A 25,689-nucleotide genomic window follows, 5' to 3' on the forward strand; every position below is an offset into this window, starting at 1 on the left:
AGGATCTGAGTCCCTGACGGCGTAGTGTGTTACTGATGGTAGCCTTTGTTACGGAGGTCCCAGCTCCATGTAGGTAATTCACTAGGTCCACTCGTGTGGTTCTGGGATTTTTGCTTACCGTTCTTGTGATTATTTTGACCCCATGGGGTGAGATCTTGCGTGTAGCCCCAGATCGAGGGAGATTATCAGTGGTCTTGTATGTCTTCTATTTTCTTATTATTGCTCCCACAATTTATTTCATCACATCAGGCTGCTTGCCCACTGCAGATTCAGTCTTCACAGACTGGTGCAGGGCTACAATTTTGTTTCTGGTGTCCTTCTTCAGTTCTTTGGTCTTCACCGTAGTGGAGTTTGGATTGTGACTGTATGAGGTTCTGGACAGGTGTCTTTTATGCTGATAACAAGTTCAAACAGGTGCCATTACTACAGGTAATGAGTGGAGGACAGAGGAGCCTCTTAAAGAAGAAGTTAGAAGACTGTGAGAGACAGAAATCTTGCATGTTCTTAGGTGACTAAATATTTATTTTCCACCATAATTTGCAAATAAAATCTTGCCAAATCAGACAAGGTGATTTTCTGGATTTGTTATCTCATTTTGTTTTTCATCGTTGTTGTCTACCTATGATGTCAATTTTAGGTCTCTCCCATCTTTTTAAGTGGGAGAACTTGCATAATTGGTGACTGACAATCCTTTTCTTTTTCCCCCACTGTATATATTTATATAAATAACATTATTACAGATTGCCAGTTATCAGTGTTTTTGTTGAGGAGATAATGCTCAGTACAGGAAAGGACATTGAAATAATATACAGCAAATAGTTAATGATTTATTGAGAATCTTACCACTTGTCTGATGCTGTTTTGTTTCAAATACTTACATGCATGTCAGCATCCCTCATGTAATTAATAGCCATTAGACGAGAGCTAGGCTTACAAAGGCAACAATTAATCACACATAATGAATATTCCTGTGTCTTGCTGACTCTATCTCGTGCGTTTTTCTTGGCATTTTCATATTGTGATGATAAATTAGTATCTTTTTAAAACTTTTCGTACAACAGAAAAGGAAAAATTAACACTTTTTTTTAAGGCTTTCCTTTATTTGCTTTTTTATTGTCATTCATAAAGAAGACCTGTCTGCTCCCCTGACTTGTCTATATTTGTTAGCGCTGATATTTTTCATGAAATAACAAGTCAGTATTATTTGTTCTTAGAGCTCTGCATTGTACTGTATGTCCGTTTATTCCTCAATGAAATTTATTAATACATTGAAAACTGGGTGTTTCCATTCCCCTTATCAGAGTTTTATCCCAGCACACTCTGATGCTAATTAAATTAAACTTTTAGCATCACATAATGAAGGAAAACTCCCCTCCGATAAGGAGAAGGTAACACCCAGTTTTCAATATACAGTACTTATAAATTTCTAGTATAAATAACAAAACAGCCTAACAACTAGAGATGAGCAAACTTGAGGCTCAAGGTTGGAGTTTCGGGTTCGGAATCCGACTGAAAAACAACAAGGTTTGAGTTTGAGGTTCGAGCGAATGACGAGTACAAACCACTCAAGTGAGCAATGCTGTGCTTGGGTATGAGTGATGCACAGCCCTATGTGAGCCACATGCAGTGTTTGATTGACTCACTTTTGGGGTAAAATCAGCCTGATTAGATGTAGTGTGCACACACAAACCCTCCTCAAAGAAAAAGTAATAAACCCCACCCTGCCCCGGAAGTGTTTTGCTAATGGTCCATAAGCAAAACACTTCCGGGGCAGGGTGAGTGGATCAAATACTACACGCGTTTCGCACAGGGCTGTGCATCCCTCATACCCAAGCACAGTGCTGCTTTCTTGAGTGGTTTGCACTTGTTACTTGAACCCGAACCCTGTTTTATGGAAGTTGGATTACGAACCTTGAACCTCGGGCCTCAGGTTCACTCATCTCTACTAACAACACAGAGTTATGGGGAAAAGGGCTACTCCATAATTGTTATTTCGTAGGAAATGTAACTGTTACGGTATATCAGACATGTCAGAAGAATTACTATCATATGAATGTATTTTTCTGTATGTAATACAGAGCAAATGTAAGTGTATTAGTCTATTCACATGGGTGTATCAAATATATGAATGTATTTTAAAAAAGCAGCGTGCATTACTTTCATCCATTTTACACATTGAAATCAATAGAGAATAATGAAATTATAGATGCATTTGTGTAATCCTGTTTTATCATCAGTATTTTATCAATATATCATCTGTATATCAGTGTGACTATGTAATGTAGTTTAGCTTCTTTTGTAGAAGACATCCCACCTGTCTCTTCTCAGTGCTCATGTTGATAAGGCAACATTGCCAGCATTAAAGAAGGTAGTGTTTCTGATCCTCTGCCGCTAATTTTAACTCTTCTGGAGGGAGAGTGCTCATCTCCTTTTTGCTAGGTGGTGCTCAGTGACCAATTGCTGAGACCAGTTAGAGGAGCAATGAGCAGTCCCTAGTTCATTTTCTATTATTGACCTATATGGATGAGCAGATCTTTTCAAGTTCGATTTCAACAGCTTCAATTTCCCTCAAAACAATTATTTTCAGCAAACAAATTGACCTGAATTGTATGATTAAAAAACCTCTAATTGCCTTGAAAATAGGTGTAGAACACATTTTGGGCTCTTTTATCCAAGCAAAGTCTTTTTAATGTCCGAATAACTTCGTTATTTGGCTACAGAGAAATAGATGGTAATCAGAAGTAACCAAAAGCATGTTTAGCAACACGCTGCAGTGTCTTTAGGCTACCTAAGTTGTGCAAATAGTCAAAATTGTATCCCTTTTGGAAGGCAGATGCACACAATGCTGTTGTTTATAGACACGGGATTCAAATAGAAGAAGCTGTGGCATTTTCACATGTTTGGGTGCAATAATTATTCGAGTTTGGGGAGTATAAACCCAGGATCGGTAGGTCCAAACAGGTTTTAAAAAAAGAATGATTTAGGTTCGGAATTGATCCCAGATATCTGGCTGGACACCAGTCCCCATATAAGTCTATGGGGATTAGAATCTGGTGCTTTAACCCCTTAACGACCACACGATCCACTTGCGCCTGTTAACCCCTTAAATTGTGCAGTCAAAATGTGACAGAGCGATTTAAATCCCTGCCCCGGTAAATATTCACTCACCCGGCTCCATCAGTGGTGCCGTGACGTGATAATTCTGAGATGATGGTTGCCATGGTAGCACAAGGTCATGTGATGACTCCTGTAGCACACAAGAATCACTTCCTGTTTCACCCAGCCAACTGTTGCTTGTAACAAGAGATGAGTATTTCTGGTGATCACAGCTGTGTAGATGTGATCAACAGAAATGAATGAGCGATCAGGCTGCAGATCCTTATAGTCCCCTAGGGGAACTAGTAAAATTAATTAGTGTGATCAGTAAATGGCATAGAGGCAAAATAATTTCCAAACAGAAAAATTATGTTTTTTGGTCTGCCACAAATTTTGTGCAAAATACAATAACAGGCGATCAAAGCGTAGCATCTGCATAAAAATGATACCATTAAAAATGTCAGCTTGAGGCACAAAAAATAAGCTATTACTGAGCCATAGATCCCAAAAATGAGAATGCTTTAGGTCGTGAAAAATGGTGCAAAAAATGCGCCACTTTTTTGGACAAATTTCTGATTTTTTTTTAACCCCTTGGATAAAAGTAAAGCTATACATTTTTGGTGTCTACGAACTCATCTCGACAGGCAGCACACTCACACATCAGTTTACCATAGAGTGAACATGATGAATAAAATATTCCAAAAACAATCATGCAATCGCACTTTTTTTGCAATTTTTCCACACTTGGAATTTTTTTGCCTCTTTCCATTACACTATTTGGTAAAACTCATGGTTTCATTTAAAAGTACGACTGGACCCTCAAAAACAAGCCCTCATATGTCAAGAATGACAGAAAACTATAAATGTTACAGCTCTCGGAATAAGGGGAGCAAAAAAAAGCGAAAAACAGAAAATCGACCAGGGTTGAAGGGGTTAAAATGGTAGTAGAAAGAATAGGGGGATTGGAAGCAGCACAATATACTTACCGAGTCTCCCACGTGGCTCTAACACACTGCTTTCACCATCCTCCGGCAGTCGCTACGTCTCTGATTAAAAGCAGTCACACGCTGCAACCAATCAGAGACACTGTCTGTGCATCTCTATTTGTGTAAAAATAAATAACTTAAAAGATTGACATAGGGTCCCCCATATTAAGATACCCACAGAATCCAAAAGGGGGAAAATCCAGCATCTTGTGGAGAACAGGAGAGGATTATAAAAATACAAATTAAAAAATATAACCATATGCAACACACCACTCATTAGTGTTTCATTAGAAAAATATCAGCTCCATTAATGAGACTCTGACTGTATCAATTGAGCATGAGGAATAATGAAGGAAACCTGATCTATAAACTGATAAAGGGCAAACTGTACTTTTCTAAAAAAGAAGACAGGGTCTTATATTATTTTATTTCCAAAAAAAAGCTAGGGCTTATTTTTGGGGGAGAGCTTATTTTGTTTCCATGAACAACAATCACACATTTATGCTTCAATTTACCTTAAAGTTGTATGCCCATCATTAGCTTGAAGGTGTATGGCCAGCTTTAGTGTTAGTAACTAGGGATGATCGAATACCTCAAATATTAGGCTGCACAAATATTTGCCGAATAGGTCGCCGCTATTCAACTATTCGCGAATATTCGATGTGCAATGTAAGTCTATGGGAAACCCGAATAACAACTATTCGGAACTATTCGGGCTTCCCATAGACTTACATTGCACATCGAATATTCGCATAGCGGCGAGCTATTTGTCGAATATTTGCGAAGCCGAATATTTGAGGTATTCGATCATCCCTATTAGTAACCTCAACCCTAACTTACATTCATAATTGCTGGTGCAGTGTCAGCGTCTCTTATGGTAACACTTACTGGCACTCTCAAAATACTTAGTGCCACTAGGACTTTTCTTCTCTATGTGGCTGGGAGGGGGCAGAAGGCGGGAGTCTGGGGCGAGACTTGGGAATGGTGGTTGTGATGCCACACGTGGCTGCTTGTGCAGGAGCGAGCAGGGTCAACCGGGAGGCGGGATCCAAGATGCAACACTTTGAACACAGGAGGTTGGACATTGGAGCTGCAGCCAAGCCCACACTATAGCACAGTGGCGGCCAGGAGGCGGGATCCAAGAGACAGTACTCGGGAGGCAGGAGATTGGACCCTGAGTTGCAACAAAGCCAACACCATTATGCAATAGTGCAATAGTGGCCAGGAGGCAGGAACCAGGTGAAAACACTCAGGAGGTAGGACTCAAGAGCGAGTGAACAGATTTACCCTGCCATAGTGGGAGGAAGTGGCACGACTATTTGGGAGCTACATTCTGTCTATTCCAGTGCCTCCAGCATTAAGTTATGTCTTAGTGTCATGTGAAGTAGCCTAGCGCTATAAGCACTGACTAACCAAGGCTTATTTTTAGAGTAGGGCTTATATTTAAAGCTTACTCCAAAAATCACTAAAAATCAATCATTGTAGGGCAATGTGTGGGACATTTACAAGATGAAGTTTTTTGCCATGTAGATAGTAGGTGGGGTGGACTCTGTGAGAGATTCCATTCACAAACCTTAGGAAGGTCGATGTTGAGAATCCAGCAGAAGTCTTAGCGGTTGTGTGGAATTATCAGTTTTGCCAATCTATTTTTCTTAGCACATAGGCAGAAGGGAAAGACCCATCTATACGATATATCATTTTCTCGCATTAGGTCTAACAATGGACCTAGGGTAATCCATGATAAATAAGTCTTGGAATAGATGGATCTGGTTGTTTTTCAAATCAATTTGCTTAGATGGACTGGCTTTGGCTATGATTAGAGCTGTGCAGACTTGCAAAACCCTGCTCTCTTTTAAAAAAAAATCTGGATCTGGTCTGTAATCCATCCCCATATAAGTTTATGGGGATCAGAATCTGGAGATTAAACATAGTGGTAGAAAGGATAGGGAATAGGAGCGCAAGCGGTGGACTTACCAAGGCTCCGGCTGTACTGCTCCCAGGCCTTGCATTCACTTCCTGGGCCACAAATTACAGTCAGATGTGCCCCCATCCTGAGTGTCAGCTGACTGCATCTAAATACAGGTGCCAGGACAGCCGGGGGGAAGCCGAGGATAGCAGTGTAACTGAAGGAGCCCATACACTCTAGCATCTACTGTGAGACTAGAATATATGGGCTCATTCCACATTAGTGAGCGTGACTGGCTTGGTTAGTGGAAATAGTGATGTTTCCTCTCATCCACCATAATCATGCAAGAGGGACTTCGCCCCCCTTGCCCCTCCACCTGGGGATCTCACCAAAAGACCCCCGCCCTATTATTATAAACAACTCCATGCCCACATGGAGTTAGAAATATAATGTTTATTCTAGGTGGAAACATCACACAGCATTTTGACCACTCCCCTCTCATGTGATATGGGGGCATGTTGAAATGATGTCATATCTGGAAGGAGTTGGTACACTCTAATATCTACCCTCCGTATTGTGGTAAAAAAAAAATAAAACAAGTGGCGCAGGGTCCCACCCCGTATTCTGATACCAGAACAGATAAAGCCCATGGCTACAGCCCCAGCCCTGAAATTATTTAAATAAATAGTTTTAAAAAACGACTTGTGGTCCCCCTCAATTTTGATACCCAGCCATAATAAAGCCAGCTGATGGCCGGTAATCTCAGGCTGGGAAGACACCACTTAAAAATATCAGCCTCCAACCACCCAGAATTATCCCTTAGATGCAACACGCCGCTTCTTCCCGATTGCCCTGATGTGTTGGCAATCGGGGTAATAAAGGTTACTAACAGCCCACAGCTGCTACTAAACCCTAGATTAGTGATGGCAACATCTATGACACTCACATCACTAATCTGTAAGTGAAAGTAAACAAACAGAAACAGAAAAAATCCTTTAAATGGAAAAAAATACAAAAAACACCCTCTTTCACCACTTTATTAACCCCCAAACACACCTGCAAATCTCAAGCAATCCACAGGAGATCCCACGGCGATTCAGTTCTGCTACATCCAAGTCACAGCGAGCGCTCATAGAGCATAACTGCCCACTGTGAGTGCAGACAATGTATGAGCTGCGCAATGAGTGGTGACGTCACTCAGGTCATTCGTGGTCACAGCTGGAGGTTCCCATCTGTGACTGCAGGTAACCTGACTTCAGGTGAAATCACTGAGTTCACAGACCTGCATCTCCTGGCAGAAAACCGCAGTTTTTTTGCCAAGAGATGGAGATTTGGTGATTAAATTTTTATACCATATTCCTGCATCCAATCTACACCTCCTGGCAAAAATACAGTATTTTTGTATGCATTTTTTGCCACGTTTTTGCCCCAGTTTTTTGCCATGGTTTTTTGCTAAGATTTTTGCCATAGTTTTCTGCCAGGAGGTGCACATTTGGTGCTGAAATTCTCTGCACCTGATTTCAGCACCAAATTTTAACCTCCTAGCCGAAGAACATTTTTTTTGCATTTTTGGGCCAAGGGATGCAAATTTGGTGATGAAATTTTTACACCATATTCCTGCACCCAATCTACATCTCCTGGAAAAAATAAAATGCATTTTTTTCAAGACCTTATCTTGACCTCCACTGTTCTTGTTAACTGACATTTTTTAATTACATTTTGAACTGAGAAAAGGACAACTTGAAAACGCTTTTCTATTTTCTTATAGCCTTTTCCTGCTTTATGGGCCTCCACCATTTTCATTTTCAGAGTGCTGGTCAGCTGCTTAGAAGAACCCATGGCTGCTGTTTTGGGCACAAGTTTAGAGGAGTTTGTGTTTTATAAAGCGGTGAAACTTGCATCACCTGGCCTTTAACTGTATGCCTTTTAGAGATCATTTCATCTTCAACTTGCTTAACTGTTCTTAACAGTAAATTTGATCAGGGTGCCCAAACTTTTGCATGCCACTGTACAGTAGAGAAAAAAATGATTTGGTCAGCCACCAATTGTGCAAGTTCTCCCTCTTAAAAAGATGAGAGAGGACTGTAATTGACATCATAGGTAGTCCACAACTATGAGAGACAAAATGAGAAAACAAATCCAGAATATCACCTTCTCTGATTTGGCCAGATTTTTTTTTTTAATTACGGTGGAAAATAATAAATGAATGAATGGGGCCATGTATCATGAGATTTTGAGTGCAAACCTCCTTCCATCAGCAAGGGCATTGAAGATCAAACATGGCGCGGTCTTTCAGCATGATAATGATCCCAAGCACACTGCCAGGGCAACAAAAGAGTGGCTTTGTAAGAAGTGTATGAAGGTCCTGGAGTGTCCTAGCCAGTCTCCAGGTCTCAACCCCATAGAAAACCTTTGGAGGTAGTTGAAAGTCTGTGTTGCCCAGTGACATGCCCAAAACATCACTGCTCTAGAGGAGATCTGCATGGAGGAATGGGCCAACATACCACCAACAGTGTGTGCCAACCTTATAAAGACTTACAGAAAACGTTTGACCTCTGTTATTGCCAACAAAGGATATATAACAAAATATTGAGATGATCTTTTGATATTGACCAAATACTTATTTTCCACCATAACCACCATAATTTGCAAAAAATAATCTTGCCAAATCAGACAAGGTGATTTTCTGGATTTGTTTTATCATTTTGTCTCTCATAGTTGTTGTCTACCTATGATGTCAATTACCGTCAAATCTCATCTTTTTAAGTGGGAGAACTTGCACAATTGGTGGCTGACTAAATACTTTTTTCCCCACTGTATATATAGCAATACTGTGGCATTTCTGTATATAGCCTAAGCGATCAGACGATCACAGGTTATAAGCCCCTAAGGGTACTAATAGTTACAGTGAGAAATAAACAAAAATATTTTAAAACATATAAAAAAATGTTTAAATCACCAACCCAATTTACCCTCATAAAAATAAAATTGATAAAAAATATACACATTTGTGGTACTACCATGTTCACAAAAATCTGAGCTATCAACATATAAAAATCATTACCCCAATCGTTAAACACTAAACGGAAGAATTCAAGAACGCCAAATTTACGTTTTTTGGGGTCATTGCAATTCAACCAAAAAGTATTGTAACAAGCTATCAAAATGTTATACCTATTTCAAAATAGTATAAAAAAAATGGAATCACTATTTGCAAAAAATAAACCTTCACACAGCTCCATCGACCAAAAAATTAAAAAGTTACAGGTCTGGGGAAAAGCGCGACATAACCTCCAAAAAGTTATTTTACAAACTTCTGATTTTTTGATCATCACTAAAATAGATAAAAAACTGGAAATTTTGGGTATCCCCATAATCATAGGGATGAGGGAAATCATATTGGTAAGTCATATTTTTACCACATATTGTACGCTGTAAGAAAAATTCCCAAAAAACAATGTCAGAATTGCATTTTTTCACAATTTTACCACACTTGCAATTTTTTTCTCGTTATCTAGTGCATTATGGGGTAAATTGAATGGTGCCATTTTAAAGCATAACTAGTTCCTTGAAGAAACAAGTCCTCATACGTCTTTATAGACAGAAAATTAAAAAAATTGTATGGCTGCGGGAAGAAAAAACAAAAACTCAAAAACGGAAAATAGTCATACTGTAAAGGGGTTAATAATTCTCACGGTATGAAGCAGTTAAATCTTAAACTGGCCACTGGCATTAGGTTAAAATCCATCTTCTCTATTGGAATACTGAGTGATCAAAAATGGCAGTAAAAGAAAGCTGGAGAAAATTACCTGACTTTAATAGTTTACTTCTGCAAATGCATGGAAATAGTTAATGTCAGATAATCTGCAGAATTTGGAAACTCTAATCTTAGCTGATGTCTATGGTCAGCTCCAGCCAATACACAATGATCCTGCTTGTAGGAATAATCATTATGTGAAATTGGGCAAAATAATTGGAGTCGATGATTATCTGACCTGCTATTTATTCCAATCCAATCACTGTCATCATTGCTGTCATCACATTTACACAGCAGATTACAAAATCCTAATAGCTGAACCATTGTTCTATAGCAGGGATACTAAATTATCCTGTAAGAATTGTAATTCAAGCAAATATCCCTTCACATAAATACCAAACCAATAACTCAATAATAACGGATTTTGGCATCTATATTTTGGTATAGCCAAAAAGTGGATGGTTGAAGCCAGCCTAAAGTACCATGCACAGGGTCAGGGTAGGGTGTCTGGGGCCCACAGAAGGAGTTGACTGTCGGGGTCCATACTACAGCTACACTGGAGATCAAAATTAGAGAAGAACAACACACAATTTCTTAAATGTTAAAGTCATTGTGTAGTCCTATGAGATTATATCCTAACATGAGTAAACTCGCAGTATTTCAGCTTATTTCATAAACTGAATTTTCAAGAACACATAATAAAAATGTAAATAAGATAAACAAAAAAGAACACTGATCTGATCAAAATTAGAGAATACTTTAAGATTCCTGTAAGTTATTGGTGTTAATCTGGCACATGGTGCTAATTTATTTAACTGACAATCCCTTTTTAACTGGCAGCCTAACTTTACAGTTTGCACTGACTTTGCAAAAATGGTGTGCCGTTCCAAAGTGACTGAAAGCCTCTGGCAGCAGGTTGTTCAGATGAAGGCCAAAGGGATGACCCTATCAGCCATAGCAAGAGAGGTTGGTCATTCCAAGTCTGTAATTTTGAGAATATTGCATCTTTGCAACATCACAAACTCTTTCAAGTCCCCCAAGAAAGCTGGTCGCCCTCGAAAGACAAGTGAAGGGACAACAGGATAATGCAGAGACTCTCCATGGGTAATTGTTTCAACCAGCGCTTTTTTTGTAAAAAAATATTTGCTGGTACGCATCTCTGAGGCGAGGAGCGGAGGGGTGCTGTCAGGCGCCGGCGGCCGAGATTGAGGAGCGGGGGGGGGGAATCTGTCAGCCGGCGGCCGAGATTGAGGAACGGGGAGCGGGTGGTGATGTGTCGGGCGGCCGCAAGATCCTGTGCACGGTTTACCTGTTGATGCACTGGGCGGCGGGGAAAATGGCAGTCCCCATACAGCTCCGCCCCATGGCCACATTGAATATAGTGCCGCCTGAGCAAACTGCTCAACTTGTCCAATGGATGGTGCAGCCCTGTTTCTCATTATTCAGTTTTGTAGTCTGTATGCTAATTTCAATCAAAAACTATGTAATTCAGATTTCAAAAGAAAACTAAAAAATGACTAATACTGTATAATCATTTTTTTTCACTTGCAAAATATGGTTTTTGACTTACCTAGGCTGTATTCTATAAGAAACGCCAAATTTCAACCAAATTTATCAGGATCATTAACACTAGCTGATGCAGGTTCGATAGAGCAGAACGTGGCAACCGGTTCTTCAACTATCATCTGATTTGTTTCTGTCTCCATGTCTGTTCGGGGTCTTTTGCATGTCGGAGCCACACCAACTGAGAAATAGTACGTTATTTTATCGATCTAAGAAAAATTTGACGAAACAAAATTCAATGAACCCTGCTCCGCCCATTGTCCATCCCCCTGCTCCCTCCATTCTCCATCCCCCTGATATCTCCATCCTCCATCCCCCTCGTCTCTCAATTCTCCATACCCCTGATCTCACTCTATACCACTGCATCCTTCTTCCCCCTGCACAGCCTGCCGCCCTCTGCACCCCTCTCTCACATACCCTGCACTCCTCCATCTTCTCCAGCTTCTTTCCCGCTGGGCAAAACTCCATGTCTCCGCCCACCCAAGTCACATTTACGTGACATCATCGCAGGTCCTGCAGCTCCAGTAGCTGCTCTGCTTGTGCCTCCACTTCACACATGGCTAATTTGTATAGTTTACAAATTAGCCATATGGACAGAGCCAGAGGTGCTGGCCCTCAGCGCTCTTCAGATTTTCCGGTACGCCGTACCAGCACGTACCGCCACAAAAAAAGCACTGCAGCTGGAATTGCTCGCCAGCTTAGCACTGAACAAGGTAAGGATCTGTCTTGTCATAGAATGTCACACCTTTTAAGAGCATTTGGACTGAAAGTTCACTCTAATACAAAATTCTCAACATTTAGAACCAGAGGGGTATACTGAGATTTGGTCAAGAACCAAAAAACTCAGCTGGCACTACTAATATCATCATATATCAACAGGAGACACGACAAATAAATGTGCAAAAGAAGACAAATTTTATTTAACATGAAAAATTCATGGTAAATAAAATTTGTCTACTTTTGCACATATACTCATTGTGTCTCCTATTTATATATGAAAGTTCACTCTGCAGTGACCAATCCTCTCATTTGCAGAAATAATCTGGTGGGAAACATTATGTTTATTGACAAACTGGGGAAAGACTAAACCCAAAGTGTGTTAAGAGATCAGTGAAAGGTGGTGGAGTAAGGCGGGCTTTGCACACTACGACATCGCAGGTGCGATGTCGGTGGGGTCAAATTGAAAGTGACGCACTTCCGGTATCGCATGCGACATCGTAGTGTGTAAAGGCTCGATGATACGATTAACGAGCGCAAAAGCGTCATAATCGTATCATCGGTGCAGCGTCGGCGTAATCCATAATTACGCTGACGCGACAGTCCGATGTTGTTCCTCGCTCCTGTGGCAGCACACATCGCTGTGTGTGAAGCCGCAGGAGCGAGGAACATCTCCTACCGGCGTCACTGCGACTTCCGTAGGATATGCGGAAGGAAGGAGGTGGGCGGGATGTTTACATCCTGCTCATCTCCGCCCCTCCGCTCCTATTGGCCGCCTGCCGTGTGACGTCGCAGTGACGCCGCACGACCCGCCCCCTTAACAAGGAGGCGGGTCACCGGCCAGAGCAACGGTCGCAGGACAGGTGAGTCCATGTGAAGCTGCCGTAGCGATGATGTTCGCTACGGCAGCTATCACAAGGATATCGCTGCTGCGACGGGGTCGGGGACTATCGCACTCGGCATCGCAGCATCGGCCTGCGATGTCGCAGCGTGCAAAGTACCCCTTAGTGTCATGGTTTTGGGGAATGTTTTCTGCAGCAGGAGTTGGACCTCTCATACAGCTACATGGCAAAGTGAAAGCAATTGTGTATTATAACCTTCTTCAACAACACTTGATTCCTTACTTGCATTCATCACTCATCAGTCAGCAATTGTCATGCACGACAATGCCCACTGTCACACAGCAAAATAGGTAAAGTAGTTCCTTTAAACAGAAAACATTGACACAATGAAATGGCCAGCCCAAAGTCCTAATCTAAACCCAATAGAAAACCTCTGGAAAATCCCTGGTGACAAAGTTATGGTCAAGAAACCAACAACAGTCAAAGAACTGTGAAAGAGACTGGGAGAAGAGTGGACCAAAATCACACCAGAGCAGTAATGTGCTGTGGCTGCAGAAGAAATTCAAAGCAAAGGCCTGTATACTTCCTACTGATTGGTGACTGTTATTACCTTAAGAAAATTTAGTTATAATCTTTCTCTGTGCTTCAGTCATTGTTGTTCTCTAACTATGATCATCACATGTTGGGCCAAATAAAGGATTTATGTTGATAAACTTTGGATCTTTTGTAAAATACTGTTCTAGTGACATGGTGTACCCCTTACAAAAAACCTTCAAATGTTGATCAATGTAGATTACATTATTTCTGAAAAAAAGAAAGTGATCATACATTGTTCTCTAATTTTGGTCTCCAGTGTATATGCAAATACTTGTTGGCTGTTATCCCTGTTATAGGTGTCTCTTTCTGTGAGCACAGCATAACTTTGATGTACAATTACGTTAGCTTGCATTTAAGGGGTACTTTGGTGAAAACAAGTTATTAACGATCCACAGAATAAGTAATAATTTATTGATCGTGGAATCCAACCATTGTTAACCGCACTGTTCGGAAGAATGAGGCACTTTTATCATTCACAGGGCACTTTTATCGCGATTTTAAAATAAAGCAGCAGGTAAGATGTGTGACCGCAGCTCCATTCATCCTCTTTAGTGCTGCCTGGAAAAGCCAAGTGCAGAACTCGCAGAAACTGAGGGAATGAATGGATCAGAGGTCAAGTCGTACACAAGCTCCATTCTAAGGCTAGAGTCACACTGGCGTATAACTCGCACAAGTGCAGCTTAGATCTGCGAGTTTTTCCTTCGCCCTAATTGGACTAAGGAAAAAATCGTAGCATGCTGCGATTGTCTGCGAGTCTCGGATCACTTGCACCCATACACGTCTATGGGTGCATGTGAAACATTGGACTGCACTCAGATGACATTCAAGTGCAGTGAGATATAAGCACAGGCTGACAATGGAGATGTAGAGAGCACTCTCCCTCTTCTCTGCATCTGTGATCTGATCGCAATTGGCCCCTACAGTAATTATAACCCCATTTCCATCATAACCCAATAATGTATATTCCTCATTCTGGCCCCCATACATTATGTCACCCATCCAGGTCCCCATAAAGTAATAATATCCCTATCATGTTCCCTATTCTTGGCCCCTTTATTTATTATTTAATGTACCCCATCCTATGCCCCTTAAGTTAATATTGTCCCTTTAATTTAATAATTTCCCCATCCTGGGCCCCTTATTTATTATTGTCCCCCATCCTGGGTCCCTTTAATTAATAATGTCCTTTATCCTGTCCCCTTTATTTAATTATGTCCCGAGCCCCTATGTTGGATAATGTCACCTATCCTGGGACCTTTTAATTAATAATGTCCCATCCTGTTCCCTTTTTTTCTTAATGTCCTCTATTTCTGGTCGCCTTTATTTAATAATGTCTACAATCCTAGGTCCCTGTATCCTATGTTGCCCCATCATGGACATTTATGTTTCCCTATCCTTGGTCCCTATTTCCTCCATCTTGGGACCATGTGATTCTCTGTCCTGGGACTCTATGTTGCTCCATCCTGGGTGCCTATTACCTCCATCTTGGCCCCTATGTCAACTAGAAAAAATTCAGTAGTCAAGGGTAACCGTGCAAAAATTAACATAAACCCTATTAAAACTTAACATTTATTATTTGGATAAAAGGTAAAATACCACATTCATATAAATAACGTGACCCGGTGCTGCATAAACAGAGGAGAAAAGAAAGATTATTTTTACTATACCACATGACTTCAACATCCTTTTGCTGCTTAAATATCCGATGTGGTCACTGGCCGTCAGTTTATCAGTGACTTCACTGCCAAACACCAAGTGCTGATGTTAGCTGTTGGACTCTGATAGGCTGGCAGACATTTTTAATATTGTGTATCAGAAGGCCCTTCCTACTTCTTGCTTGGGTGCCAACTTAGGTCCTGGGGCCCACCAGAGTATCAACCGGTGTCCCGCCTTGCCAGTCCGATGATGAAAATGCACATGGCAGAGACAACTGCAGGAGGCTGCACAAGTCCCCGTCCCCGTCGTTTGTGCATCACGGGCAAATCGCTGCCCGTGGCATACAAAATCGCTAGTACCCGTCACACATACTTACCTACCTAATGACGTCGCTGTGGCCGGCGAACAGCCTCTTTTCTAAGGGGGCGGTTCGTGCGGCGTCACAGCAACGTCACACGGTAGGTGTCCAATAGAAGCGGAGGGATGGAGAGCAGCTGCATGAAAGTCACGCCCACCTCATTGCCGGAGGATGCAGGTACGGTGTTGTTCATCATTCCTGGGGTGTCACACGTAGCGATGTGTGCTACCTGAGGAACGATGAACAACCTGCGTCCAAAATCAGCAACGACATTTGGGAAATGGACGACGTGTCAACAATCAACGATTTGCATTGTTTACGGTTGCTCATATGTGTCACACGCAATGACGTCGCTAACGAGGTCGGATGTGCGTCACGAATTCCATGACCACAACGACATCTCATTAGCGATGTCGTTGCATGTAAAGCCCCCTTAAGGCACTTGGTATACTACGAGATGGGGTTTTGTGCAGATTTAAACCAATGAGATGTCACGCTGTGCAAAGGCTAGTAAGACATAGTACAGCGTATTACTCACTAGGTGGCAGTAGAGTAGTGAAGTACAGACAAAGAAACACTTTAACGGAAAGGCAGCTGAAATACAGCAAAGTATCTTCAGCAGGCAGTTAACAGGCGAACCACCAGGGGGCAATAGAGTAGTTAAACAGTCAGGGTCTAGCCAGTAAAGTCGAGTCACTGAAAAGGGAGGATCAATATCAAAGTCAGAAAACAGAACTAAGTCGGAAGCCGGGAGATCAGGTATACAGAGGAAAACACAAACAGACAGGAGAGGGAAGTCAGGGACCGGGACAGGCAATGAACGGGGGAGGGTACAAGTCAGGACACAGTAGCAGGGAGACAGGACAGATCGGGAACACTCACCAGAGCCAGTATACAAAGATGCAAGGCAGAAATATCACTGTCACTGAACCATAGGCAATATATAGCGTCCTGGGATCCAGAATGAGGAAAGGGAAGTTAACCCCTGACTTGACCAGGCCAGAGCTGGGTGTAACCAGCAGCAGAGAAAAGCCGGCCTGGATCATGACATGAGAATTATACTTCTGTACAATTACAGATTTATTCTATTTGCTTCGAAAGGAGGAAAGAACCTTATTGGGAATACAATTTTTAATATACTGTAAATATATAGTATATACAGTAATTTGTTTTAATAGTTTTTTATGTAGGGTCCTTCAGTAATCTTTGGGTGCCCAGATTCCAACCCAGGATTTTTACAGCACTGTAATATTTTTGTGTGTATTAACCCTTGGTATGACAACAATATTTCATATGATGGGGGCTTCAGATGTCGATTAATGGAGGAGTGAACTCAACTTTAGCCTAGCAACACAACTTAGGAAAACTGTAAAGCATAAAACGTATTTAGATTAAATCTGATAAGAAGGGCATTAGACTGTTACAAGCACTTACTGTAGAAAATGGATGGTTTCATAGTGTGACTGTGGTTCTCCTTTCATCATCCACAGGTCAGTTGATGTATTTGGTTTGGTCAGCAATTATTTAAGCTATTTCTCCTTACAGAATTTCTTTAAAAATCAACTGTTAGTGACATCTCAAGACTGAATTTAAGAAATACTATTTTAGAGTATCTTTCATGGCTGACGTTGATGTATTGCTGTGAATAGGGAATGTTTGCTCTTCTGCATGTTGGCAGTAAATAGCCCCTCGCCGCAAATTTATTTTCTTCTCTTGGATGCCTAATACTAATATAAATAATGTAAATTATACTGGATTTAGTCTTAAAATTTGCTTTAATGTCGTAAAAAACAAATGTGTGAATATAACCTAGCAGTGTACTATTATGTCATATATGCCGCGTGTTAATTATTACTGTTTATAAAAGATTTTGATTCACATACACTTTATTACTTTGCTTTTCCAGGATTTTGGGGAAGACAATTCATTGTACATCACCAAGGTAACAACCATTCATATGGGCAATTATACATGCCATGCTTATGGCTACGACGATCTCTACCAGACCCACATCCTTCAGGTGAATGGTTAGTAAATGGCACGTACGACAATTCACAAATACCGCTGTTAAGATATTGCAAATGTTAGATGAATGTTAGGATTGATGAGAGATATATTCTTTTAGATATTATATGTACAATGTAAAATCAACATTTTTATGAAATGTGGTTATAGTATGCCACAAAAGTGAGTACACCCCTCACATTTTTGTAAATATTTTATCAGATCTTTTGATGGGACAACACTGAAGATATAACACTTTAATACAAGGTAAAATAGTCAGTGTACAGCTTGTATAACAGTGTAAATGTGGTGCCCTCTAAATAACTCATCACACAACCATTAATGTCAAATCAGCTATCAACAAAAGTAAGTACACACTTAAATGATAATGGCCAAATTGTACCCAAAGTGTCAATATTTTCTGTGGCCACCATTATTTTTAAGCACTACTCTCTTGCGCATGGAGTTCACTAGAGCTTCACAGGAGCCACTGGAGTCCTCTTCCATCCTCCATGACTATATTATGTAGAGGGTGGATGTTGGAGATCTTGTGCTCCTCCACCTTTTGTTTGAGGAGCTTCACCACTGATGGTCAATAGGGATTAGATCTGAAGACATGCTTGGCCAGTTCAGCACCATTACCCTCAGTTTCTATAGCAAGGCAATGGTCAACATGGCGGTGTGTTTGAGTTCATTATCATGTTGGAATACTGTCCTGCAGCTCAGTTTCCAATCCAAGGGGATCATGCTCTGCTTCAGTATGTCATAGTACATATTGGTTGTCTCAATGAACTGTAGCTCACAGTCGGCCTCACTCATGCAGCCCTAAACCATGACACTCCACTTCTTGACTATAGGCAGGACACACTTGTCTTTGTACTCCTCACCTGGTTGCCACCACACACGCTTGACACCAATTGAATACAATAAGTGTATCTTGTTCTCATCAGACCACAGGACATAGTTCTAGTAATCCATGTCAGTCTATTTGTTTTCAGCAAACAGTTTGTGGGCTTCCGTGTGCATCATCTTTAGAAGAGGCTTCATTCTTGGACAAGAGCCATGCAGACCACTTTGATGCAGTATGCGGCGTATGGCCTGAGCACTGGCAGGCTGACCCCCCACTCCTTTAACCTTTGCAGCAATGCTGGCAGTACTCATATGACTATTTTGAAAAAACCCTCTGGCTATGATGCTGAGCACGTGCACTCAACTTCTTTGGTCAATCATGTCAAAGCCTATTCTGAATTAAAAATGTCTTGTTAAACCACTGTATGGTCTTGGCCACCATGCTGCAGCTCAGTTTCAGGGCATTGGCAATCTTCTTATATTATAGCCATCTTTATGTAGAGTGTTACGGGGGGACCGGCAGATTAGGACCAGGGGGTATATATCCTAATCGCCAGTCGGGGCCCACCGTGCTCCAGATGACAAAGGAGCTGCTGGCACCTGAGGGTTAGGCGGAGACTATAGAGCTGGATGGCTCTGAGATAACCCAGGAACTCTGGGAACCGGTCACGTGTGTTGGGACACGTCAGACCAGACGACAACCCAATTAGCGTTTTGGTGCACCTAGCGCTACACCAACCACGTGTGCAGGAAACACGTCAGGCCGGGTGGTAACCAGGTAGCGTTGACCGGAAGACCGCCACGAAAGCGCCCTGTCGGCCACGTGTGTAGGACACGTCAGGCCAAGCGGTCCTCCGATTAGCGTTTCTGGCCACCTCTCGACTGGCCACGTGTGTGTAGGACATGTCAGGCCAGATGGGTACACCAGTAGCGTTGACCAGGAAGCCGAGGAGGATAAGGAACACCCTGTTAACTCCACAGGGGTCCTGGGGTACGCTGTCCGTGCGCGTAGGGGGCACAACCGGACAGGTGGCGCAGCAGGTGCGTTGTCCGTGTGCGTAGGGGGCACAATCGGACAGGTGGCACAGCAGGTGCGTTGTCCGTGTGCGTAGGAGGCACAATCGGACAGGTGGCGCAGCAGGTGCGTTGTCCGTGTGCGTAGGGAGCACAATCGGACAGGAAGCACAGCAGCCGCAGCCCAGTTAACGCCACTGGGCTGCTATAGCAAGACTGGAACGGCAGGAGGGAAGCACGGCACCTGACTCTGATGTGCCGAGCCACGAATCTTGGCGTGACAGGCACCGTTCGCCTAACCCTACCTACCGCTTCCCAACATAGGCTTATGCCGCAATGAGGCTCTAACATGGAGGTGTGCTCTGACTGAGCAAAAGTGAAGACTGCACCCCTCCATGTTGTCTCCAGCCCCTTTTATAACCTGGGTCCACCCCAAACCCAGGGTGGAACCCCCAAGGTCCAATAGCAGAGTGCCATGTCATCAGTGACGTCACATGCGACCTATCCGGAACCGCCACGTCATTGATGACCTCATGGCAGCCACGGCCCAAACACTTCACCAGTCATCGTCTGACGACCAATACTGAGGTGCCAGATCATAGGGGCGGGCCTCTGCGAGCCAGTCCGGAGTTGCCACGTCATCAGGACACCTGACACCCTCTGCCCTATCAGGGCCTGCCACCTCACGGACATGCTCAGTGAGGTCCTTACCGGACCTAGCCTCTGGTGCACTAAGTGCCTGAGCATGCCCAGTAGCCTGAGCAACAGGCTCAGACAGCAGACTATCAGTTTGAGCATGCTCAGTAGGCACATCCCAGCACTTAGACACAGCACGAAGTCCAAGTACCTGTGCAAAGAGGCTGTTAGGGTTAATTGTGGGAGCATGCTCAGTAGCCTGAACTGAGGACTTAGTCTCAGACATAACACAATCAGGCTGAGCATGCTCACTAGGCAAAACACCGGGCTTAAACTCTGGCTGGGGTAAATCGGCGCACTCATGCGCACTAGCCGCCTCTCCACACTTAGACGTGGTGGAAGGAACAGCCAACTGGACGATCCGAGGCACGGCCAAGAACGGCAGCCGGCACCTGGGCGCAACAGGAACCGCAGCAGGCTGCTTGCGACTATGGCGGCGCCGGTTCGTAACAGTACCCCCCCCTCTAGCGGCCCTCCCACTCGAATGGTCTATAGTCGCCACAGATACCACTGAGCAATGGGCGGAAGATGGAGACATGCAGTGGGAGCTACAAGACTCGCTCCACCGCGTAATCACCCCAGACGACCAGTCGATATGTGGGGAATGTTGCTTTAACCAAGGAATACCCAGCAGAATATCATCTGCACCCTTAGGGAGAACCAGAAATGAAATGGTCTCCCTATGCCCAGATGACATGGCAAGGGTAATGGGCACTGTCCGCTGGTGAATTACCTTGGGCAACAAGGACCCATCCAATACACGGACTCTCACTGGCCTTGGCATTTGCACCAGTGGGATGGCATGCCGCCGGGCAAAAAAGGAGGAGATGAAACTATCCCCAGCACCTGTGTCCACACTTGCCCTTGTGGACCATGTTGACCCCTTAAAGGAAATGGACGCGGGAAACGTCACCCTAATGGATGACGCAGAGTCCAGTCTACCTTCAGCTATGGTCACCAATCGCGGTCGCTTACCCTGACGCTTTGGGCAACGGTTGGCATAATGACCATACTGCCCACAAGTGAAACAGGAAATGCCCTTGCGACTCAAAGACCTAGCAACACCAACCCTAGCGATGTCCATAGGGACAGAGATGTCCTCTAAGGGAGGTGCAGTAGGAGAGACCACTACTAGTGATGAGCGAGTACTAAAAAGCTCGGGTGCTCGAGGCTCGGGCCGAGCATCCCAAGATACTCGTGTACTCGGCCCGAGCACCGAGCCCAATGTTATCCTATGGGAGACCCGAGTATTTTTGTGAAATGACCACCGGCAGCATGTAGAAACCCTAAAAATGGCACAAAAGTCTCAGAAGAGTGCTCAAATGACATGGCAACAGCATGGGGAAGACCCCTTGAAGCATTTATCACTCAAAATTCACAGCTGTAAACAATTTTGTCCGCGTTTTACGCCATTTTTACGGACTCACCAGAAAACCTTCCAAAATGACACCAAAATGAATTTTCATGGCGGAAATGTTAAGGGCACATACCCAATAGTGAGATAGAGCTAATGTATGTTACTTTTTGAGATCAATACATGAAAGATTTTACGTAAAACATTGTGTGGCACTCCGATGTCCATGAGAAGAGACGTACATAAAGGCCTCTGAGTCTAATGTGCCCATTTTGAGGAACTGAGTCTTTGTAGTATTTTCCTTTGCCAGGGCAGTCCAAAATTGTGAGGTTCACCAATGACCCTGCATACAGACGTGCATGAGGGCCTGTAAACCTGAAATGCCTATTGGAAGGAAGTGGGTCTATTGTAGTATAGCCCTTAGGCAGGGCAGCCAAAAATTGGGAGGCTCCACGTTGTCCCTGGATAGAGATGTGCATGAGGGCCTGTAAACCTGAAGTGCCCATTGGAAGGAAGTGGGTCTATTGTAGTATAGCCCTTAGGCAGGGCAGCCAAAAATTGGGAGGCTCCACGTTGTCCCTGGATAGAGACTTGCATGAGGGCCTGTAAACCTGAAGTGTCCATTGTCAGGAAGTGGGTGTATTATAGTATAGCCCTTTGGCAGGGCAGCCAAAAATTGGGAGGCTCCACGTTGTCCCTGGATAGAGACGTGCATGAGGGCCTCAAAACATTAAGTGTCCATTGTCAGGAAGTGGGTGTATTATAGTATAGCCCTTTGGCAGGGCAGCCAAAAATTGGGAGGCTCCACGTTGTCCCTGGATAGAGACGTGCATGAGGGCCTCAAAACATTGTTCCCATTGCAAAGGAGCGGGTCTCCTGTCGTTGTAATGTCCATTCTGCAAAGAATGGGCGAAAAAATTTACCACTGGGGGTATACCTGAAACAAAGGCCTAACTCTTGTAACGGTCATCATGGTGGCGCATGAGGAGAAGGAGGAGCAGTCCAGCGATTATCCAAAGTCCAGAAGTGTGTACCCATGGGTGACTGGAGGTACATGGCAAATTCCCGTTACAAACTTTAAATTCCGCTCTCATTTGCTGGTGGTGTGGTGAAGTCTGGCCCAATCCAACCCTTGTTCATCTTGATCAGAGTCAGCCTATCAGCATTTTCAGTTGACAGGCGGGTGCGTTTATCTGTAATGATTCCACCTGCGGCACTAAAAACACGCTCTGACAAAACGCTAGCGGCAGGGCAGGCCAGGACTTCCAAGGCGTAGAGAGCCAATTCATGCCACGTGTCCACCTTGGATACCCAATAATTGTAAGGCACAGAGCAATTTCGGAGTACAGTTGTTCGATCTGCAAGGTACTCCTTGAGCATCTGGGCAAACTTAGGATTTCTTGTGGCACTACCCCGCACCTCAGGGGCTGTGGTACGTGAGGGGCTGAGAAAACTGTCCCACATCTTAAAGACTGTTCCCCTACCTCTGGCGGATTGGACTTGTGCCTCTCTCGGCTGTACGCCTTGGTTGTCCACTGATTCCTGACCTATGCCGCTAGCGTTTTGTGAGGGGAATGCTTTGCCTACTTCCGTGACTATGGCCTTCCGGAACTGCTGCATTTTGGTTGACCTCTCCGCCTCGGGAATAAGAGACATAAAGTTCTCCTTGTAGCGTGGGTCTAACAGTGTTACCAACCAGTAATGATTGTCGGCCAAGATGTTCTTAACGCGAGGGTCACGAGACAGGCAGCTTACCATAAAGTCAGCCATGTGCGCCAGACTCTTAACAGCCAGGACTTCAGTAGCCTGACCAACACGATGACTGAACATGCTGTCCTCCTCCTCCTCCTCCTCATCTACCCTGTCCTCTGGCCAGCCACGCTGAACCGAGGATATGACTGGTGTGCATGTCATATCCTCAATTTGGCCGGAGATTTGCTCCATGTCTTCATCCTCCTCCTCGTCATAGTCCTCCACTGCACGTTGTGATGAGACGAGGCTGGGCTGTGTGTTATCACCCACACCCACTACTGTTTCTTGCTGCAACTCATCGCGCTCCGCCTGCAATGCATCATGTTTGGTTTTGAGCAGAGACCGTTTTAGAAGGCAGAGTAGCGGTATGGTGACACTAATAATGGCGTCATCACCACTCACCATCTTGGTGGAGTCCTCAAAGTTTTGGAGGATGGTACATAGGTCGGACATCCATCTCCACTCCTCAGGTGTTATGTGTGGAGTTTGACCCATTTCCCGACGGCTTAGGTGATGCAGGTACTCAACAACTGCCCTCTTCTGCTCACATATCCTGACCAACATGTGCAGAGTTGAATTCCAACGCGTGGGGACATCACACACCAGTCTGTGAGCCGGAAGATGCAAATGGCGCTGAAAGCCGGCAAGGCCGGCTGAAGCAGTAGGTGACTTTCGAAAATGTGCAGACAGGCGGCGAACTTTTACCAGCAGATCAGACAGCTCTGGGTATGACTTTAGAAACCGCTGAACCATGAGGTTGAGCACATGGGCCACGCATGGATCATGTGTCAGCTGGCCTCGCCTCAAAGCCGCCACCAGGTTCCGGCCATTGTCACACACGACCTTTCCTGGCTTTAGGTTCAGAGGTGTGAGCCAGTGATCTGCCTGCTGTTTCAGAGCTGTCCATACCTCTTCTGCATTGTGGGGTTTGTCACCTATGCAGATTAGCTTCAGCACAGCCTGTTGCCGCTTCGCCGAGGCAGTGCTGCAGTGCTTCCAGCTTGGGACTGGTGTGGAGGGTACAGTGGATGAGGATGCGCAGGAGGAGGAGGAGGCTGAAGAGCATGACATTCCGGAGCTGTAGAGTGTGGGTGAAACACTGACTGAGGTAGGGCCTGCAAACCTTGGTGTGGGAAGGACGTGTTCCGTCCCTCGCTCAGACTGGGTCCCAGCTTCCACAATATTAACCCAGTGTGCCGTCAACGAGATGTAGCGGCCTTGCCCACAAGCACTTGTCCACGTGTCTGTGGTTAGGTGGACTTTGGGTGAAACAGCGTTGTTCAGGGCACGTGTGATGTTTTGTGACACGTGGTTATGCAACGCGGGGACGGCACACCGGGAGAAATAGTGGCGGCTGGGGACCGAGTAACGTGGGACAGCTGCCGCCATCAGGTCGCGGAATGCTTCTGTCTCCACCAGCCTAAAAGGCAACATTTCCAGCGCAAGCAGTCGCGAAATGTTAGCATTTAGAACTGTGGCATGTGGGGTGTTGGCAGTGTATTTGCGCCTGCGTTCAAAGGTTTGCTGAATGGATAACTGAACGCTGCGCTGGGACAAGGACGTGCTTGATGATGGTGTTATTTCTGCGTAGGGAACTGCAGGTGCAGGACCGGAGGAGGCTTGTTCGCAGGCAGCATGGACAGGGGATTGGCTCGCATGCACAACCAGCGAAGACGTAGCAGTGACATCAGCAAGCACTGCTCCTCGACTCTGTTGTACTTCCCACAAAGTCGGGTGCTTGGCTGACATGTGCCTGATCATGCTGGTGGTGGTCAGGCTGCTAGTTTTGGTACCCCTGCTGATGCTGGCACGGCAGGTGTTGCAAATGGCCTTTTTAGAATCATCTGGAGCCAACTTAAAAAACTGCCAGACTCGGGAAGACCTAACATTTGTACAGGCACCTTGTGTCGTGTTGTTGTTCCGGGGAACGGTTGCCTGACTTCTGCCTGGAGCCACCACCCTGCTTCTTACTGCCTGTTGGGATGATACGCCTCCCTCCCCCTGTGCACTGCTGTCCTCGCTCTGCATATCCTCCTGCCAGGTTGGGTCAGTTACTGGATCATCCACCACGTCGTCTTCCTCTTCCGCACCCTGCTCCTCCTCCTGACTTCCTGACAATTGTGTCTCATCATCGTCCACCCCTTGTTGAGACACGTTGCCAACTTCGTGAGAACGTGGCTGCTCAAATATTTGGCCATCTGTACATACGATCTCCTCATGACCCACTTCAACATTAGCTGGCGAGAGGCCAGAATGTGCGAATGGAAACATGAACAGGTCTTCCGAGTGTCCAAGTGTGGGATCATTAATGTCCGAGGACGTGTACTCAGCCTTGTGGTAGGAAGGAGGATCAGGTTCTGAAATGTGCGGTGCAGTATCACGGCTACTGACACTTGACCGTGTGGAAGACAGAGTGTTTGTGGTGGTGCCAATCTGACTGGAAGCATTATCCGCTATCCAACTAACAACCTGTTGACACTGGTCTTGGTTCAAGAGCGGTGTACTGCTGCGGTCCCCAAGAATTTGGGACAGGACGTGCGAG

The 25,689-nt window shown here is 44.4% G+C and overlaps 1 protein-coding gene across 2 annotated transcripts in view; it reads left to right on the forward strand.

Moving 5' to 3' along the window:
• FSTL4 (follistatin like 4) overlaps positions 1-25,689 on the forward strand; it is a 1,562,686-nt gene that overhangs the window by 1,391,268 nt on the left and 145,729 nt on the right. For both annotated transcript variants that reach the window (XM_075344490.1, XM_075344491.1), the window contains exon 8: positions 17,385-17,505. In XM_075344490.1, coding sequence (XP_075200605.1) covers positions 17,385-17,505 — 121 coding nt within the window. The remainder of the gene's footprint in view (positions 1-17,384; positions 17,506-25,689) is intronic.

Source organism: Anomaloglossus baeobatrachus, chromosome 4, assembly GCF_048569485.1.
Source record: "Anomaloglossus baeobatrachus isolate aAnoBae1 chromosome 4, aAnoBae1.hap1, whole genome shotgun sequence".
NCBI lineage: Eukaryota > Metazoa > Chordata > Amphibia > Anura > Aromobatidae > Anomaloglossus > Anomaloglossus baeobatrachus.